General features: G+C 47.2%; 1 protein-coding gene across 3 annotated transcripts in view; it reads right to left on the bottom strand.

The window, feature by feature from the left end:
- The window catches only part of slx4 (SLX4 structure-specific endonuclease subunit homolog (S. cerevisiae)), a 35735-nt gene that overhangs the window by 5532 nt on the left and 10256 nt on the right, over positions 1 to 19947 (bottom strand). For all 3 annotated transcript variants that reach the window (XM_059978932.1, XM_059978934.1, XM_059978933.1), the window contains 8 exons: positions 17217 to 17428; positions 16813 to 17132; positions 15354 to 15594; positions 13906 to 13985; positions 13299 to 13439; positions 9427 to 9596; positions 2401 to 4652; positions 1143 to 1245 (listed from right to left, as the gene is read on the bottom strand). In XM_059978932.1, the coding sequence (XP_059834915.1) occupies positions 1143 to 1245; positions 2401 to 4652; positions 9427 to 9596; positions 13299 to 13439; positions 13906 to 13985; positions 15354 to 15594; positions 16813 to 17132; positions 17217 to 17428 (3519 nt within the window). The remainder of the gene's footprint in view (positions 1 to 1142; positions 1246 to 2400; positions 4653 to 9426; positions 9597 to 13298; positions 13440 to 13905; positions 13986 to 15353; positions 15595 to 16812; positions 17133 to 17216; positions 17429 to 19947) is intronic.

The following is a 19947-nucleotide window of genomic DNA, read 5'->3' as shown; positions in this document are numbered from 1 at the left end:
ATCTCTAAATAAATAAAATGCTGACAGAACTTAGCAGGGTGGGTAGCATCTATGGAGGGGAATAAACATTTGATGTTTTGAACCAAAACCTTCATCGGACTCACCTCCATAGATGCTGCCTGACTTGTTGAGTTCCTCCAACCCTTTGTGCGACTTGCCCTGACTTTCAGTAGGCAGCCACACTCAGATCACACTCACGGCCATTTAATTCAGGATTATTCACACTCATGGCCATTTGATTCACAATTATTCACACTCATGGCCATTTAATTCAGAATTATTTGAACTTATTGCCTCAGCTGCCACGATATGATCTTGTCTGGTGTTTCCAGAGAAGCCACTGTCCAGAATCTTATCCATTGAGCTACACAAACCAATTACTAGAACACACTCGTGATAATAAATCTGAATCTGGAACGAGCCTCCCCTCCACAGACTCTGTCTACACTTCTCATAAAGTAGCCAGCATAGTTAATGACCACACCCAACTTGGACATCTCCCTCTCCCCTTTCGCATCGGGCAGAAAATACAAAAGCCTGAAAGCACGTCCCAATAGGCTCAAGGCCAGCTTCAATCCCACTGTTATAGAACTATTAAATAGATCTCTAGTACGATAAGACATCACAGTGACCTCATTATAACCTTGCACCTTATTGGTTACCTGCACTGCACTTCATTGAACTGGCCCTTCCAGGTCACCAAGCAACTCAATTTACCATAGCCTAACAGGTGCGTCTTTGGACTGCGGAAGGAAACCGGAGTTTCTGCAGGAAACCCACATGCATGAGGGAAGAAGGTACAAGCTTCCTTAGAGGATGCCGGAATTGCTCCGACATTCCGAGCTGTAGTAGTGTCACACTAACCACCACACTACTGCACTGCCCTTGTTTTACCTTCTCTATCTCAATGCACGACCTGATCTGTGTGAACATGCAAGAGAAGCTTTTCCCTGTATCTCAGAACACGTGACAACAATAAACCAACTCCTGCTTTCCAGAAAACTTTCTCGGCTATCACCTTCCCCACTGCTGGTGGGCACAGAAACACGCTCGGGGTGAAGAAGCAACTCCTGATTCCTGACCGGAGATGCTTAGCACAAAATGCAGATCAGGAACCCCCACCCCTCCCATCCTCCTCTTACTTGCTCAGCTCTCTCTTCAGACAGGGTGTGGCCATTGTTGAGTACGGTGGTTCCGGGGTGACGGGTGCTGTTTGGTGGTGTGTTCTCCTTCCACCAACAGGCACTGAAATCAGATGGAAAACAGAAAATAACTTAGCCTATAAACACCTCAAAAATCAGCCTGCTTCAAATGGAGGGACTGTGAAAAACGACACATCAGGAACAACACTATATAAAACTCTGGTTTGGCCACAATTGGAATATTATGTACGGTTCAGCTCAGCCTGTTACAGGAAAGATGCGGTGCGGTGGAAAGGGTGCAGAGATCCATCACGGATACCGCATGGCTCAGACAGCATCAGCTAAAAGTTGTACAAATTTGTATTGTTTTCTCCAGAGTGTTGGAGGCTGAGAGGAGATCTGACCGAAGTTTAGAAAATGATAGGGTAGACAGTCAGAATCTTTTGCCCAGTGTAGAAAGCACATTCAAGGGTGAGAGGTGAAGTTGCTTTTACACAGAGTAGTGGGTGCCTGCGATGTGATGGGGTGTAAACAATCCCATACAGTCCATTCCAACCACATTGTCCACCTAGTTAGTCCCAATCTCCTGCACTCAGACCACAGCTCTCCATGTACTTGTCTAAATGCAACGTACTTTTCCAAGGATGTTGCCGGGACCTGAGGAACTGATGAGAGGGAAATAATGAATCGGTTGGGACTTTATTCCCTAGAACATAGCTGAAAGATTGAGAGGAGATTTGATAGATGGATGCGAAATTCTGAGGGGTATGGATAGGGTAAATGCAAGCAGGCTTTTTCCCCTGAGGTTGGGCAAGACTACAGCCAAGGTTAAAGCTGTAAGGTGAGAGGAACATGAGGGTGGAGAGAGTGTGGAACGAGCTGCCTGCAGAAGTGGCAGATGTGGGTTCAATTTCAGCATTTAAGAAAAATTTGGAAAGGTACGTGGATGGGAGGTGTATGGTTCTGGTGCAGGTCGATGGGACTAAGTAGATTAATAATTTGACACGAACTAGATGGACTGAGGGGCCTGTTTCTGTGCTCTAGTGTTCTATGTTCTGCTGGGTAGGTTTTCATGAGCTCCTCCCACCCCACCATTCTTCTAAGCTCAAGTACAGGTTCAGAGCTATCAAACACTCCTCAATCATTAACCCTTTCATTCCCAGGAAAATTCTCATGAAGCTCCTCTGGACCCCCTCCGTTCTGTCCGATACCTGCCATTTGACAGAATCATAAGATAATGTGTAAACTTCACACTGACCTGCAATATTGTGCTCTAAAGTTCTCCGATGAGATTCAGTGACAGACAGCTTCTGAGACAGTCCACGCTGGACCTCAGGAAGTAGATCCGCCTCTTCCCAATCATCCCAGATTTTAGAATCCAGAGAACTAGGATCCTGTCTTCTGGAAAGGGCATCCTCTGGGTCTCTGGCACTGAGCTCTTCTGCAGACGGGAAGGAAGGTGTGGGATTTGATTTCTCTGGAAGTGGGGTGCTGTTTTTATTCTGTCTGTTAGCGATGGGATAAGTTTCCTCCCAGTTCATCACTCGAGTGGCTGTCCCGCTAGCGGAGGCCTCTTCAATGCTTGGACTACTCTCGGAGGGCCAGAAATCATTGTCAAAAGGCATTGGGGGTTCGTCCTCAAAGTGTTCAGCCTGAGTGGTAGTCTTCTCCTCGGTGTCCACGATCTCCAGCACAGAGGTGTCTGTGGTTTCCTTCTCCTCCGAGCTGAGAGAGGCAGACAGTGAGGACTCTGGCGGGGCTGACGGTGTACAGCCAACGCAGTCCGAGGTCTGTGTTAGAGGAAAAGGGGTCAAAGGTGGTGAATCACTCAATGACCGATTGTTAAAGCTGCTCTCTGCAAAACAATCCAATTCACTGGCCGGGCTTGCTTCCTGGACCCTTCTGAAGGCGTTCTTCTCTGGGGTAGCTGTCACTGTTAGCTCCTCTCCCACACTGTTAGTTTTTAACCTGGTGGATTCCTGGTTCACTGGGTCCTCATACAACATGCCTCTTTTCACGGTCTGATTCTCTGAAAAAGTCTGCTCAGTCTGTGTGGAGGAGCAGGCGGTTCCTGCCGGAAGGGGAGTGGCTGAAACCAGCCACGAGTGCTCTGCGTCGAGGTCTGGCTGGTTCTGCTCACCATCGCTGCTGAGCCGGAGGGTCAGCTCACTTCCAATGTTCCCGTCCTGGCTTCCTTGCCCATGCTCCTTAGCAACACCCAACAGCTCAGGAACGCGAGCCCTCTGCGATTCACCCCAATGCTGTCCGGCTGTCCTGCAGTTTTGCTGTTCAGCCTTGGGGGCTGACAATACGTCAGATTTACCTGCAGCACTCGGGTCAGCTTCTGGAGCAGGGGACAAAGGCACTGACTGTGAACTGGGTCGCACTGCTTCACTCTGAATTATTCCCACTTCCTCATCTGAATCGATGACCACCACCACATCGTTGGACCTGTTCTCTGCTGCAGACAGACTGGAGTTGATGCTAATGGGGGATGCCAGGTCACACTGCTGCCTCTCACAGGTACCAGGTGAAAATGACAGAGATGCACTAAGTGAGGCAGCCTTTGGCTTTGAAGGCCAGTCCCCTTGCAGGGAGCCCGGAGATCTCAGACTGGCCAGATCCTGTGCAACTCCAGGAAAGCCAGGCAGTTGTCCACAGGGAGTTGCAGAGACGTTACCCACTGTTTCATGGTGTGTGGGTCTGGGCGGTGAAGCCGAGCCCTCAGCTTGTGTGGATCTCTCGTTTACTTCCAATGGTGACAGGCCGACCACAGGCAGATCAGGAAAGCTCAGGCAAGCAGATGGGCTTTCAGCGTCACACGTGGGGGAGATTCTGGTGATAATGCAGTGGTCGGAAAAGTTACTCCTGATGGAACTCTTTCTGGAGGAGGCACCAGCCTCCAGATTCACATCTTGCTGCAGATGCACTGATACATCAGTCTCTGAAAACAGACAGACACTGGCATTACAGTTTGCATCGGATTCAAGACTACAATTCAGCTGAAATGCTTTGCCCTTCCAAGATGTCTCCAAGGGTTTCGAAAGGCTCTGCAAATCAGAAGCCATCTCACTTCCAGTGACAGAGTCTTCATCAGGCAGACTTGCCGTCCTTGGTTCTTCCACACTCGGCTCACTTTCTCCAGAGGTGTCAACCTCTCCCCCAGTCTCTGCACTGTCATTCTCAAGGCTGAGCCTCCCGCTCGTTTGAATGTTCTTCAGCGAGGTTCTCTGAGTTGCGGCAAACTGATAGAGCTCGTCTAACTCCTCGTCCCCAACTCTCTCGTCGGCTTTGTCTGCGCCATCATCCTCTGCAGCTGGGGTAAGGAAGGCTTGCTCTTCAACTTCATCCATCCACATGGACCTCAGGAGATCCTGCAGGTGGTCTTCTCTGATCCCATAATCTTCATCTTTAACTCCAGCAAACGGATCATTTTCAGAATCCTCCCCATGAGGCTCAGCTCCCGCTGAATAGGTTCTGCACATCTCATCCAGCTCACTCACAGCGAACCTGGTTAACAGAGGAAGGCGTCACAAAGCCACAGAACCCCCAGAGCTTGTTTCAGCTACGGCCAAACCCCACCCTGCATTGCCCTCTTTTAAAAGAACTGTGTAACAATAAAACTTCCACTCCGACACACTTAGAACGCTGGTGGGGTTGCACTGGCAAACTTTCCCAAATACTGTAAGTTAATCCCAATTAATAAAGGCTAAAGTAAATGGATTATTAACGTCTATAAATGTCAACATATACTTTCCCAACGTACATTCTCCTGCAGTTAAAAACATTAGAACAAAGAAATACAACAGAATCAATGGAAAAACTACAAAGACTGACGGACAACTAGTTTGTGCAAAAGACAAACTGAGCAACTACATAAATAAATAATCCTGAGGACAGGAGGTGCAGAGTCCTTGAGAGTGAGTCTGTCGTTCTGAAGCTTTGAGGTGAGTGAAGTTATCCACACCAGTTCAGGAGACTGATGGTTGAAGGGCACCAACTGTGATAGAAACATATAAAATTATGAAAGGGATACATAAGATAGAGGCAGGAAAGTTGTGTCCACTGGTAGCTGAGACTAGAACTAGGCAACATAGCCTCAAGATTCGGAGGAGTAGATTTAGGACGGAGATGAGGAGGAACTGCTTTTCCCAGACTGGTGAATCCGTGAAATTCTCTGCCCAATGAAGCAGTGGAGGCTCCCTCAGTAAATAAATTTAAGACAAGTTTGGATAGGTTTTTGCATAGTAGGGGAATTGAGGGTTATGGGGGAAAAGGCAGGTAGGTGGAGATGAGTCCATGGCCAGGTCAGCCATGACCTTATTGAATGGAGAAGCAGACGGGCCGGATGGTCGATTCCTGCTCCTATGTCTTATTTCTTGAACCTGCTGGCGTGGGATTCTACCATTCACTGAAGATATTCATAAAGCAGTACAAGCAGAAACGGCAAGTTGCAGATTCAGATTTGCTTCAAAATCACATGCATGGAAACAGACAGTGAAATGTGTTGTTTGTGTTAACAACCAACATGGCTTAAGGATGTGCTGGGGGCAGCCCACATCCTCTCACTTAAAGTTCAACGTAAATTTATTGTCCAAGTTCATGTGCATATGTCACCATCTACAACCCTGATTTTTGTTTTCTTGCAGGCATTCACAATAAATCCAAGAAACACAACAGCATCAATGAAAGATCGCACCCAACAGAACAGACCAACAGCCAAAAGACGACAAACTGAGCAAATACAGGAGAAAATAAAGAAATAATAATATAAATAATAAGCAACACATATAGAGAATGTAAGATGCCAAAGAGTCTTTGAAAGCAGGATCGTAGGTTGTGGGAACAGTTCAATGTTGGGGTGAGTGAAGACAGATAGATACTTTATTGATCCCAAAGGAAATTACAGAGTTGTGGCGACCCATTTCCTGGCGCACCCGAACCGACTCACAATTAGATAGCCTACAGGGGTTTGCGAGCACAGAGCTTTGGAGCCTCTGCGCCATGGGGGGCCGGTTGAGGGAGGCTTAAAAGTGAGGCTGAAGTTTTCAAATAAAGTTTTTTTCCTTCGACTGCAGTTACCGACTCCGTGTCGTAATTTTAGCGCTGCGTGTAGCACACCGCTACAATTGGTGACCCCGACGGTCCAAACGATTTTTGGACCAGAAATGACCGACGCCGCCTCTGTTCATGCGGTTTCGTTGAAACTGCCGGGTTTCTGGACACAGCGCCCGGACCTATGGTTTCAGCAAGCCGAAGCCCAATTCCACGTTCGCCAGATCACCTCAGAAGACAGCCGCTACTACTACGTGGTGAGCTCCCTCGACCAGGACACAGCGGCCCAGGTCGCGGAGTTCGTACAGTCGCCCCCAGCAGACGGCAAGTACACGGAATTCAAAGCCCTGCTCCTCAGGACTTTCGGACTCTCACGGCGCGAGCGGGCTGCCCGTTTACTGCACCTGGATGGCTTGGGCGACAGACCTCCATCGGCTTTAATGAATGAGATGTTGTCTCTGGCCGACGGACACACATGCCTCATGTTTGAGCAGGCATTCCTGGAGCAGCTGCCCGAGGACATACGCCTGCTGCTATCCGACGCGGATTTCAGTGACCCCCGGAAGGTGGCAGCCTGGGCGGACTTGCTGTGGAACGCCAAAAAGGTGAGCGGGGCGTCCATCGCACAGATCTCCCAGCCACGCTCCCGGCAGCAAACCAGTCCAGGCCCGGCCGCAGAACCCGCAGCAGTCCTGGGCAGACTACGCGAGAAGCTCGGTAACCTGGCCCCCATACCCACTTCACAGCACGGGAGGCACCCGACCTGCGTACCCAAAGACCTACAGAACTGTAAGTTTGTGTTTGTACGAAGGGGCAGGCATCGGCCGCCGCTGCAGCGGCCATACGAGGGGCCGTTTATGATGCTCCGGAACAACGGGTCCACGTTCGTGCTGGACGTTGGGGGGAAAGAGGTGGTTTTCACGGTGGACCGCCTCAAACTGGCCCATGTGGACCTGGCACAACCGGCCGAGTTTCCGGCGCCTCGGCGCAGAGGCCGACCTCCCAAGCAGGTTCTGGCCCAGACTGTGGACATTGGGGGGTGTATCGCTGGTTCTGGGGGGGGGGTTATGTGGCGACCCATTTCCTGGCGCACCCGAACCGACTCACAATTAGATAGCCTACGGGGGTTTGCGAGCACAGAGCTTTGGAGCCTCTGCGCCATGGGGGGCCGGTTGAGGGAGGCTTAAAAGTGAGGCTGAAGTTTTCGAATAAAGTTTTTTTCCTTCGACTGCAGTTACCGACTCCGTGTCATAATTTTAGCGCTGCGTGTAGCACACCGCTACAGAGTCACAGTAGTATTACAAGTACACAGATACACAAACATTAGAAGAGAAGTAAGAAAGAATAAAATATAAGTTACCACAAACAGCCTAACAGGAGAAAGTCAACACTTTCCTAGCTATAGGTTGACTCATTATAGAGCCTAACGGCCAAGGATAAGAATGGCCTCATATCACGCTCTTTGGAGCAGTGCAGCAGTCTTAGTCTGTCACTAAACGTGTTCCTCTGTTCAGCCAAGGTGGCATGCAGAGGGTGAAAACATTTTTCAGAATTGCCAGGATTTTCCAAAGGGGCCTTTGTTCTACCACAGCCTCCAATCGCCCGTGTTAATGCCTTCGACCCAGCACACCACTGCATAGAAGATTGTACTGGCAACAACAGACTGGTAGAACATGTGTTATCCCCTTTAGTTCAGGAGTCTGATGTCTGAGGGGTAATAACTGTTCCTGAACCTGGTGGTGTGAGCCTTGAGGCTCCTGCACCTTCTTTCTGATGGTTGAGGGGTAATAACTGTTCCTGAACCTGGTGGTGTGAGCCTTGAGGCTCCTGTACCTCCTTCCTGATGGTTGAGGGGTAATAACTGTTCCTGAACCTGGTGGTATGAGCCTTGAGGCTCCTGCACCTTCTTCCTGATGGTTGAGGGGTAATAACTGTTCCTGAACCGGGTGGTGTGAGCCTTGAGGCTCCTGTACCTCCTTCCTGATGGTTGAGGGGGTAATAACTGTTCCTGAACCTGGTGGTGAGAATCCTGAGGCTCCTGTACCTCCTTCCTGATGGTTGAGGGGGTAATAACTGTTCCTGAACCTGGTGGTGCGAGTCCTGAGGCTCCTGTACCTCCTTCCTGATGGTTGAGGGGGTAATAACTGTTCCTGAACCTGGTGGTGTGAGTCCTGAGGCTCCTGTACCTCCTTCCTGATGGTTGAGGGGGTAATAACTGTTCCTGAACCTGGTGGTGCGAGTCCTGAGGCTCCTGTACCTCCTTCCTGATGGTTGAGGGGGTAATAACTGTTCCTGAACCTGGTGGTGCGAGTCCTGAGGCTCCTGTACCTTCTTCCTGATGACAGCAGTGAGAAGAGAGCTGTCCTGGGTGGTGGAACCAAAGGAATGCAGCTATTGTTCCCATTTGTACTGGTAATTTGTGTGATATTTGAGGATACTAACAGTGTTGGGGTGTGAAAATGGGATGCGATTGAGGCACAGTAACATTGATGATCTGATGGTGGAGGCACAAAGTGGTTCTTTCAGATTTCAGATTTATTTCTCATGTGAAATGCGTTGTTTGTGTTAGCAACCAGCACAACCTGAGACATGCCTCAGGAACCGGACCCACAGTGTGTTAAAGGAAACACAGGAGCCAGTGTGTAAAACCATAAGACAGACGAGCAGAATGAGGCCATTCAGCCCATCAGGTCTGCTTTGCCATTTAATCATGGCTGATTTATTTCCCCTCTCAGACCTTTTATGGGCTTTCTACGTTGGTGCTGGAATGTGTGCTGATATTTGCGGGCTGCCCCCAGCACATTTGTAGGTTGTGTTGGCTGTTCACACACAAATTCGCAGGAGGAACTCTGCAAGTCAGGCAGCAACTATTGCAGATGTTCCCAACTTGTCTTATGCCCTGGATCAGTACCATTAAGCAAGGGGTCTGGGAACCCCTGATCTATGGAAATTAATTAACAGTCAGTGTTTCAGGCCGAGACCTTTCTTCGGTCCTGAGGAAGGGTCTGACCCCAAAAACAGTGAATGTTTACTCTTTTCCTTAAACACTGCCTGACCAACTGAGTTCCTCCAGCACTGGCAGAATCTATCGTGTTTATGATTTCCTGCGTTTCACTGTATGTCTCCATGTACATGTGACAAATAAAACTGAATATGATTATTTTAAGATGTTCTTTACAAGTGACTTTGACATCAAAGATTAACACCACTGCTTTCTCATCACACTTACCTCTTGGCAAGTGCACGCAGGTCTGGAAGCACGGCGGGCGACAGCGAGACACTGGCATTGTACAGGTAACGTAGAAAGGAGAGAACTGCTTGCACTGTAACATCAGGCAGTAAGAGTCGTCGAGTCTCAGTGGTGTTGTCCTCTTCCACCAGGAACCCCTCACTGTGCACCTGCAGAGCAACAAGGCACCAAAGTCAATGTGTCATCCGATTTAATAAGGCTTTGATCAGACTAGAATTGTGAGCAGTTTTCAGCCCTTTATCTAAGAAAAGATGTGCTGGCATTGGAGAGGGTCCAGAGGAAGTTTGTGGGAGCAATCCTGGGAATGAACATGTGAGGAGTATTTGATGGCTCCGGACCTGTGCTCACCGGATCTGAGAAGAACGAGGGGGATCTCACTGAAATTTCAAATATTCAAAGGCCTAGATAGAGTGGAGGAGTCAAGGACCAGAGGGCACTTCCTCAGAATAGAAGGACGTCCATTTAGTACAAAGATGAGGAGGAATTTCTTTAGCCAGAGGGTGATGAATCTGTGGAACTCATTGTCACAGATGGCTGTGGAAGCCAAGTCACTGGGTATATTTAAAGCAGAGGTCGAAGGTTCTTGATTAATCCGGTTGTCAAAGGTTACAGGGAGAAGGCAGGAGAATGGGGTTGAGAAGAGAAATAAATCAAACATGGTGGGATAGCAGAGCAGACTCGATGGGCCAAATGGCCTAATTCCGTTCCTATGTCTTGTGGTCTTAAAGGAACTGAAGGACAAAAAAAGCATTACAGGAGAACATAGAAGTGGAACACCATTTGCAGTTTGAATGTTCACAGGCTCAAAGCTGAGATAATTGTGATAGCTTCAAATGCATTAATGGCACAAGTTGCCATGTGGGTAGGTGTCCAGCAGGACACAGTCACAGGGTGTCGATGCAGTTGTGCGTGACACACATGTTCATTTATTTAGAGACAGCAGGGGAACAGGCCGTTCTGGCCCAATGAACCCATACTACACAATTATGTCCATATGACCATTAACATACATCTTTGGAACACGGGAGGAAACTGAAACCCAAAAGGTCACGGGGAGAATGTACAAACTCATTACAGACACAGTGGGTCACAGGCACTGTAATAGTGTTACGTTAACTGTGAGTAATCTGTTCTCATGCAACAAGACATCTCTGTAACCAATACACACAAAATGTGGAGGAACTCAGCGGGTCAGGCAGTGTCGATAGAGAGGAATAAACAGTAGCTGTTTCAGGCCGAGACCCTTCAAGAGTCCTGATAAAGGCTCAAAATGTACCTAGGCCCTTCACTGTTTATACCTTCTCCATAGATGCTGCCTGGCTTGCTGAGTCCCCCCAACATTCTGTGTATTGCTCTGGATTTCCAGCATCTCTAGAATCTAATGTTTGTAATTCCCTCACACCAGACAAGGTCGGGTTGAGATGACAGCTTCACATAATGTCTCTGACAAGAAACTTTCAATGCCTTTGGATATGGAGATGGTTCCAGAGCAGTACCGAGTGGAAAACATTACCCCCACCTTCAGGGAAAGGATTACAATTAAACCCAATTCCTACCAGCTGCCATGTGAGTGAAATTTATTTTGCAGCAGCAGTACCGTGCAACAAATAAAATGAACTATAAGTTATAATAAGAAATATAAAAAATGAATAAGAAGTGCAAAAAGAGAGCAAGTAGTAAGGCAGGGTTCATGGACCATTCAGAAATCTGATGATGGAGGGGAAGAAGCTGCTCCTAAAACACCAAATGTGGATCTTTAAGCTCCTGAAGCTCCCTCCTGATGGTGAGAAGATGGTATGTTGTGGGTGATCAGAGCCCTTCATAGCCCAGAAGGAATTGAAAAAATGGATAGAAACACAGAAAAACTACAGCATAATACAGGCCCATCAGCCCACAATGCTGTGCCGAACATGTATGTACTTTAGAAATTACCTGGAGTTACCCATAGTCCTCTATTTTTCTGAGCTCCATGTACCTATCCAGGAGTCTCTTAAAAGACCCTATCGTATCCACCTCCACCACTGTCACCGGCAGCCCATTCCACGCACTCACCACTCTCTGCATAAAAAACTTACCCCTCACATCTCCTCTGTAGCTTCTTCCAAGCACCTTAAAACTGACATGAGCCATTTCAGCCCTGGGAAAAAGCCTCTGACTATCCACACGATCAATGCCTCTCATCATCTTATACCAGACATCCTACCTCTCCCGGAAGTTCCGGGAGTCTCCCGCATACTGATAACGGCTCCCTGATGCCCACAAATTATATACAATATCCTGGAAATCGATTTTTTTGAGAGAGAGCGAGCGAGAGAGTGACAGAGAGAGCATCCTGATTGGTCTCTCTTTGTGCTAGGTAGACCTATCAGCTTTCTCTGTGGGCGGGCTTTACAGTCGACCTCTCTCTCTCTTTCGTTGTCCATCAGTTCAGTTTAGTGTCCTGCAGCACCATGGCAGAGTGTTCCAAAAAAAGAAAATATAAAACGTACTTCACCCCAGACTACACTAAAAGTGTACCCCTGCCTAATAGGGGTAAAAAATAATGACACTGTTGCTCACTGCACTGTTTGTAACAGTGACTTTTCTATTGCCCGTGGTGGGTTAAATGACTGTAAAAGACATGTTGAGGTGAGTTTAACAGGTGTCGTTCGTTCATTAGCATGGCTAACATTACTTAAACTAGCTGGCTAGCTGCTAAGGAGCTACTCTATTAATGTCCTACGTGATGAGGTCAAACTCCCTGTAGACTTGCTTAAAGTTGTAATGGAATTTTAAAAAATGACTCCATGATAACAATGTAATTGTGAATCTGATGTCTTGCAAAATGAACAAATTTATTGACAAAGACTGCTATGAGGTTGAGACTTTCGGCAAAATGCTCAAATCTGCCAAGCAAGTCACATCACAGTACAGGGAAAGTTTGCAAAAGAAATAGAAAAGCTATCTGCATTAGCATTTAGCTATTAGCATTGAGACTGGTAACAAATAACTGTGTGTGTGTGTGTGTGTGTGTAAATAGTTTCAATACGTGATCCAATAAATTGTTGTGTTCTTTCATAATCAAATGTTCTGTATTCATACATCCTTAGAGGTCAACCGGGAGGTGGGGGGAATATGGGGATATGGGGTTGCGGGGGGCAGGAGTTGTGGTGCTACCTCCCTGAAATGAGGTTTTGCAGGGTGGGGTGTCTGTTATACACCTCTATCAAGTCACCTCTCATCCTCCATCAGTGCGGAAAACTGGCACACCACAGAAAGGGGACAAGGGTGTGGGAGTAGCAGGTTGCTCTGGTACAGAGGTGCTGTCAATACAATAAATGAAATGATGTACTTAACCATTTTATGATTAGTTGTCTTGGTGACATTACACACCTGAGGTGGATCTAAATGATGCTGTGCAAGTTTTAACCGCGTGTGGCGGGAGAGAATCAGTCCGGTTTATTGTCGCGGACATGAAATGAGTTGTTTTGCAGAGCAGCACTACGGAGCCAAGACATAAAAAGTTACAGATTAGCTTTATCTACACCGAAACTGTGAAATGTCAATGCCCAACACAATCCGAGGAGGTGCTGGGGGCAGCCCACAAATGTCACAGCATAGCATACCCACAACTTACCAACACTAACGTGCATTTCTTTGGAATGAGGGTGGAAACCAAAGCACCCAGAGGAAACCCACATGGATAAGGGGAGAAAATCAAACTCCTTACGGACAGCAGCAAGAATTCAGCCCTGATCGCTGGCAGCATCATGGCGTTACACTAACTTATACACTGCTCTACGCTAACCGTAAGTCCTTGGAATGAAAATGACAAAATAAACAGCGCAAATGGAAACTCCGTTCTCACTTACAGACTGCACGAGGCGTGGAGAGCGAGCGTAGAGAATGAACTGGTGAGCATACACAACCTCGCCACTGTCCAGCTGAAGCTGCACGTCACTCAGGTGAGGGTTGTTCACCATCGCGCCCAGGTCCGCGGCCAGCTTCCTCAGCTGCAACCACAAAGCACCAAACGTTAAAACCGGCTCCGTGCGGTTCACTCCATCCGGTATGCCCGGTAAACCAGCAGAGCTGATGATAAGCAACACACACAAAATACTGGAGAAACTCAGCAGGTCAGGCAGCATCTGTGCAGATGAATAAACAGTAGACATTTCGGGCTGAGACCCTTCATCAGGATTGGAAAGGAAGGGAGAAGAGATACCAGAATAAAAAGGTGGAGGGAGGGGAAGAAGGATAGTTAGAAGGTGATAGGTGAAGCCAAGTGATTAGGAAGGGTGAAGAGCTGAACAAGGATGGATCACAGGAGACAGGGAAGGAGGAGAGGCACCACAGTGCAAATAAGAAGAGGCTAGAGTGGGGAATAGAGAAAGAGGGAAGGGGGATGGAATTTTTTTTTAAGCTGCAGAGATAATGGACCAGTGTTTCGCTATAATAAAATCAAACAGATGTGCTTACTCCACTCTGCAGGCTGTTTGCACATCCTCCCTCGCTCTGGGCTGGGACAAATCCACTCGGCACAATTGGACAATTGTTTCCTAAAGGGTAAAATAATATTTACAGCTAAAACACAGGTTTTTATTTATAATGAGCTGGAATTAACTACCATAACATTCAACATACACTCAGTGGGTGCTTTAATAGCTACACCTGTACACCTGCTCATTAGCACAAATATCTAATCAGCCAATCGTGTTGCAACAACTTGATACACAAAAGCATGCAGACATGGTCAAGGAGTTCAGTTGTTGTTCAGACCAAACATCAGAGTGGGGAAGAATGTGATCCAAGTGACTTTGACTGTGGAATGTTTGTTGGTGCCAGACGATGTGGTTTGTGCATCTCAGAAACTGCTGATCTGCTGGGAATTTCGCACACACTCTAGAGTTTACAGAGAATTTTTTTAAAAACAAAAAAAAGCATCCAGTGAGCGGCAGTTCTGTGGGAGAAAATATCTTGTTAATGGGCGAGGTCAGAGGAGAACGGCCAGGCTGGTTCAAGCTGACAGGAAGGTGACAATAAATCAAATAACCACACGTTACAACAGTGCTGTGCAGAAGAGCATCTCTGAATGCATGACATGTTGAACCTTGAAGCGGATGGACGACAGCAGCAGAAGTGTACAGTGGCCACTTTACTAAGTAGCTCCTGTACCTAATGAAGTGGCCACTGTGTGTACACTGATCAGTCTCCCCAACAAAACACACAACAGTACTCACCAGGAACTCATCTGAACAGTTTTAAACTATTTGGTAAAATTAACTAACACTGCCTAGTTCAGAGAAAGTCAAAGGGATTTCAGATTAGACTCCAAAAGAATAAACACAAGAGATTCTGCAGATGCTGGAATCCAGAGCAACACACGCAAAATGCTGCAGGGACTCAGCAAGTCAGGCAGTGTCTCTGGAGGGGAATAAACTGCTGACGTTTCAGGCCGAGATGCTTCCTCAGGACTGTGTGCTACTTTGTTTTGACTAAGGATTAATCTCTCCATGATGAATGCAATACAGTTTTATCAGATCTACAAGCAGCCACACAATAACAATTACAACGCTTTATCTTTTCAACCTATCACCTCCCAGCTTCTTACTTCACCCCTCCCCATACACCTGGCTTCACCTAAACCTGCCAGTTTGTCGTCCTCCCCCCCCCCCCCCCCAACCACCTTCTTATTCTGTCTTCATCTCCTTCCTTTCCAGTCCTGACGAAGGGTTTGGGCCTGAAACATCAAGTTACTACACTTCTATAGATGCCGCCCGACTTGCTCGGTTCCTCTAGCATTTTGTGTGTGTACTCCTCTCCATTTCCAACAACTCGTTTATAAAAATTATCACTTTGCTCTCTCAAATGTCCCGTCATTATGAGAGCTTAGAGATGCTGATTAGCTGTACAAAGTTTCACCGCACCTTCACTTCCTGATCCCTCACTGCCTTCCTCTGTGTTCACTTCAGACTGCCACTGCGTCAGTGTCAATCCCTCGCCTGCTAAGTCCATCAGGTCGAAGAAGGTGCGTTCCTGCTCACTCCCAGCCGCAAACTTATCCTCTGCTGAGGAGTGTGGGGAGGCCAGCCCGGGGGTGGGTCTGGTAATGGCCTCTGTGGAGACTGCAGAGGGTAACAGTGATTCCTCACGAGCCCGAGCTTTCTCCTTCAAGGAAACACAGTACAAGATTAGCTTTATTACTCACACGTAGTAGCCGGGACATCGTCAAGGGGCAGTACAGCAGAAAACAGCATTCCATCATCAAGGACCCCCACCACCCAGGACTTGCCCTCTTCTCATTGTTATCATCAGGAAGGAGGGACAGGAGCCTGAAGGCACACACTCAGCGATTCAGGAACAACTTCTTCCCCTCTGACATCTGATTCCTGAACGGACATTGAACCCATGAACAGTAAACCTCACTACTTTATTTATTTCTATTTTTGTAATACTTATCATAATTTCACTATTATTTACGTATGCTTACTGTAAGTTTTTTTTATATATCATGTCTTACGTTGTACTGCTGCTGCAAAGTTAACAGATTTCACGGTGATAGTAAACCTGATTCGGATGGGCATTGAAACACAGTGAAATGTACATACTAGCAATCGCGCTGGAGTAGTGGTCAGCACGATGCTATTACAGCTCGGGGTGTTGGGCTTCAGAATTCAGTTCCCATGCTGTCTGTGAGGGTCTGTACGTTCCTTCCTGTGTGCATGTGTGTTTCCTCCGGGTGCTCCGGTTTCCTCCCACGGCCCACAGACGTACTGGTCGTTGTAAATTGTCCTGTGACTAGGCTGGGGTTAGATCGGTGGGTTGGGGGGGGGGGGTGGGACAGCTCAGGGGGCCGGAAGGGTCTGTCCCGCACTGTGTTCTGTAGACCTGCTTTTCTATTTATAATTAGTGTTTGTTTGTTTTAATGAGCTTATTGTGTTTTTTGTGCTGCATCGGATCCAGAGTAACAATCAGTCACGTCGATGCACTGATGACACTGACCAGTGCCGCCTGGAGGTGCCCACAAGGTTTCGGCATCAACGTGGCAAACCCACGTGGTCACGGGGAGAACGTACAAACTCCTTACAGACATCAGCGGGAAACGACTTGCGATGTCACTTGCCAGTTCTGTAAAGTGTTCCACTAACCGCTACACCATCCTTCTCACCTTAAAGCTCTGCCCTCCCGTGAAAACCTTTGGAAACTTTTCAGGTCCCCCACCACATTTCAGTTGTGTTGACTGTTAACACAAACGATGCATTTCCCTGTGTGTTTCAATGTATGTACATGTGACAAATAAACGAATCTGAAACAAGGTGGTGACTGTGGGTCAGGAAATTAATACGATTTGTGATAATTCAGAATTTTGCAGCCTCTCTCTCTCACCTGTTGTGGCTTCCAGGGGATTATAGGAGGGACCAGGTCACTTGTGTAGAACAGCGCGGTGTCCCCTTCACCAGTTCTGGACAAGGCACTGCGACACCAGAGGCTGTCTTGCTCAGCTGTCCCTGGCTGCACGTGCCAGATGCGTTTCAGGACCCCGCCCGGGGTAAAAGTACTGGCAGGTAGTGGCGGGGTGGGGCATTCCTCTCGTTCCTCTGACAAGAGCAGCGACAGGCGGTCCTGGACGCGTTTAAGGGTCAATTCAGGGTCCTGCATCAATAACAATGAAGGGCCAGTCTTTTTCTTCTTTTGACCTTTCCTGTCTTAAAAAAATAACAATTTAAATGGGATATTTAAATAGAACTAAGATGGGTGTAAAGTAAGAACAATAATGGATCAACTCCTACCAGCAGGAGGCACTGTTTTGGGCAGGTTGAAGTTCTGAGCCTGCAGACTTGCGGTCAGTTCTGCCTCTTGCCGTCTTTCCTGTTCTAACAGAGAGGCCGATAAGGCCATAGCAACCATTGTTTCCTCGTCCACTTGCTGCCTGCACCTCTTCGTCACTTGCTTTTCTCTTGATGAACCTTTCCTCTTTGATCGACCAGGCTGAACACTGGCACTGAGAGGGGACAAGGAGAAAAGGGGAAATGGTCGGTGTCAGTACATAACAGTCTGAGGTAGAAGGTCATGGGTTGAAATCCCAACGGACACCCTGAGTTGTCACCTCAGTGTAGTTCTCTCAGGTCAGATGACTTTCAGTCCAGCCTGTCCATTATAGAGGTATTAATATTAAAGAGCACAGTCCAGTTTAACGCTGGGGTTCTAGGACCAATATTAATCAAACTGAACACAGCACAGTAACAATCCCTCAATAAAAATCAAGCAGGTTACCTGGTGGTTACCACATTAACACTGGTGTGTGCTTTAGACCATAAGACACAGGAGTAGAATTAAGCCAATTGGCCCAGAGTCTTCTCCACCATTCCATCATGGCTGATTTATTATCCCTTTCAACCCCATTCTCCTGCCTTGTCCCAGTGACCTTTGACTAATTAAGAAAGTATCAACATTGGTTTTAAATATACCCAATGTCTTGGCCTCTGCAGCCTCTTACTTAAATTTACATATCTTTGTACACATATACAATCACAAGGATAATGTTTAAGGCACACATTTCACAATTTATCCGCATAATGAAATCCCTCAAGACTATCATATTGTTGTCCTTATTACAGGCCTTTTCTAGTTCCCATTGAAATTTGTATCCCACATCCTGGCTACTGTTCAGAGGTTTGTATACAACTCCCACCAGGGTCTTTTTACCCTCAGTTTCTTAACTCTACCCACATCTTCTCATCCTCGTCACCTCTTTCTAAGGATTTGTACCAATACAGCCACCTCACCCTCTCTGCCTACCTGCCTGCCTGTCCTTTCAATGCAAGGTGGATGTTAAGCTCCCAACTATGGTCTTCTTTCAGTCACAATTCAGTGTCACCCACAGGATCACACCTGCCAATCTCTAATTGTATCTACCTTATTCCGTAACTATATTCAAATATGACACCTTCAGTCTTGTATTCATCACCCCTTGCAGTTTTGCCCTCATCGTACACACTGCAATGTTGCCCTGTCATCTGCCTGTTGTTCCTCAGAGTCACTACATACTGCAGTGACCTGTACACCAACTGCCCATCCTCACCCCGATCACTCTGGTTCCAAGCGCCCTGCCATTTCACCCTGCACTGGATGTTCTGGGTAGCCTTTCTGGAAAACATCAAGTTCCTTGGGGTGCAGATCTCAGACAATCTCACCTTGTCCAGGAACAACACTGCGATTGTGAAACGGGCCCAGCAGAGATTGCATTTTCTGAGGAAACTTAAACAAGCATCACTCCCCACTAACATCTTAACTACATTCTGCAGAGGCGTGGTTGAGAGTGTGCTGACCTTTTGCATCACAACCTGGTACTCCAGCTGCAGTGCTGCCGACAAAAAAGCCTTGCAGAGGGTGGTTAGGGGAGCAGAGAAGGTTATTGCGGTCTCCCTACCTTCTGTCCAAGACCTCTTTCAGAGTCGATGCCTCCAGAAGACACGGTACATCATTAAAGACCCCTCACACCCTCTCCATACTGTTTGTTCTTCTGCCATCAGGTAAACATTACAGGAGCATCAAAACAACAACCACAAGGCTACTAAACAGCTTCCTCCCACAGGCAGTCAGACTGCTAAATAGCTGCTCTACCTGACTCTGCTTTGGACACTTTTGACTTGCACTGGACACTTAAACCTTGATTTTAACTGACATGTGGCTGTTGTGTTTTACAATTTATTGTTGTGTTTACTGTTTATTGTTGTGTTTGTTATGTTATGATTGCACTTGCCCCTGGGAAACACTGTCTCATTCTGCCCTGCACAGCTGATGTATGGTTGGAACGATAATAAAGTTTTTGAATCTTGAATCTTATTCCATATTCTTTTATTGTTTTACCTTGTTCCACCTCAATGCACTCAGGAATCTGATCCGTATGAACAGTAAGACAGACAAGCTTTTCACTGTATCTCTGTAAATGGTCTTCACATGTTCCACCAGTCTGTTGTCCTCACTACAATCTTCTCTGCGGTGGTGCGCTGGGGCAATGGCATCAACACGGGTGATGCCGACAGGCTCAATAAACTGATTAGAAAGGCTGGCTCTGTTATAGGAGTCAAACTGGACACACTGGAGGCTGTGGTAGAACAAAGCACCCTGTGGAAAATCCAGACAATTCTGGACAATGTTTCTCACCCTCTGTGTGCCACCTTGGCTGAACAAAGGAGCACTTTTAGTAATAGACTAAGACAACTGTGCTGCTTCAAAGAGTGCGATATGAGGTCTTTCTTACCCTTGGCCATCAGGCTCTATAATAAGTCACCCTGTAGCTGGGGAAGTAATGACCCGCTCCTGTTAGACTGTTTCAGGTAACTTATCTTTTTATTCTTTCTTACTTTTCTTCTAATATTTGTACAGTTGTGCATTGGTAATGCTACTGTGACACTGTAATTTCCTTTGGGATCAATAAAGTATCTACTTACGTGTGACAATAATAAACCAATTCCAATTCTAGATTGAGGCGCCAACAGGGGTCAGTACTGAGTGTCC

The sequence above is a fragment of the Hypanus sabinus genome, chromosome 9, assembly GCF_030144855.1.
Source record: "Hypanus sabinus isolate sHypSab1 chromosome 9, sHypSab1.hap1, whole genome shotgun sequence".
In the NCBI taxonomy this organism is placed as follows: Eukaryota; Metazoa; Chordata; class Chondrichthyes; order Myliobatiformes; family Dasyatidae; genus Hypanus; species Hypanus sabinus.
This window is presented reverse-complemented; position numbering and strand designations above follow the sequence as displayed.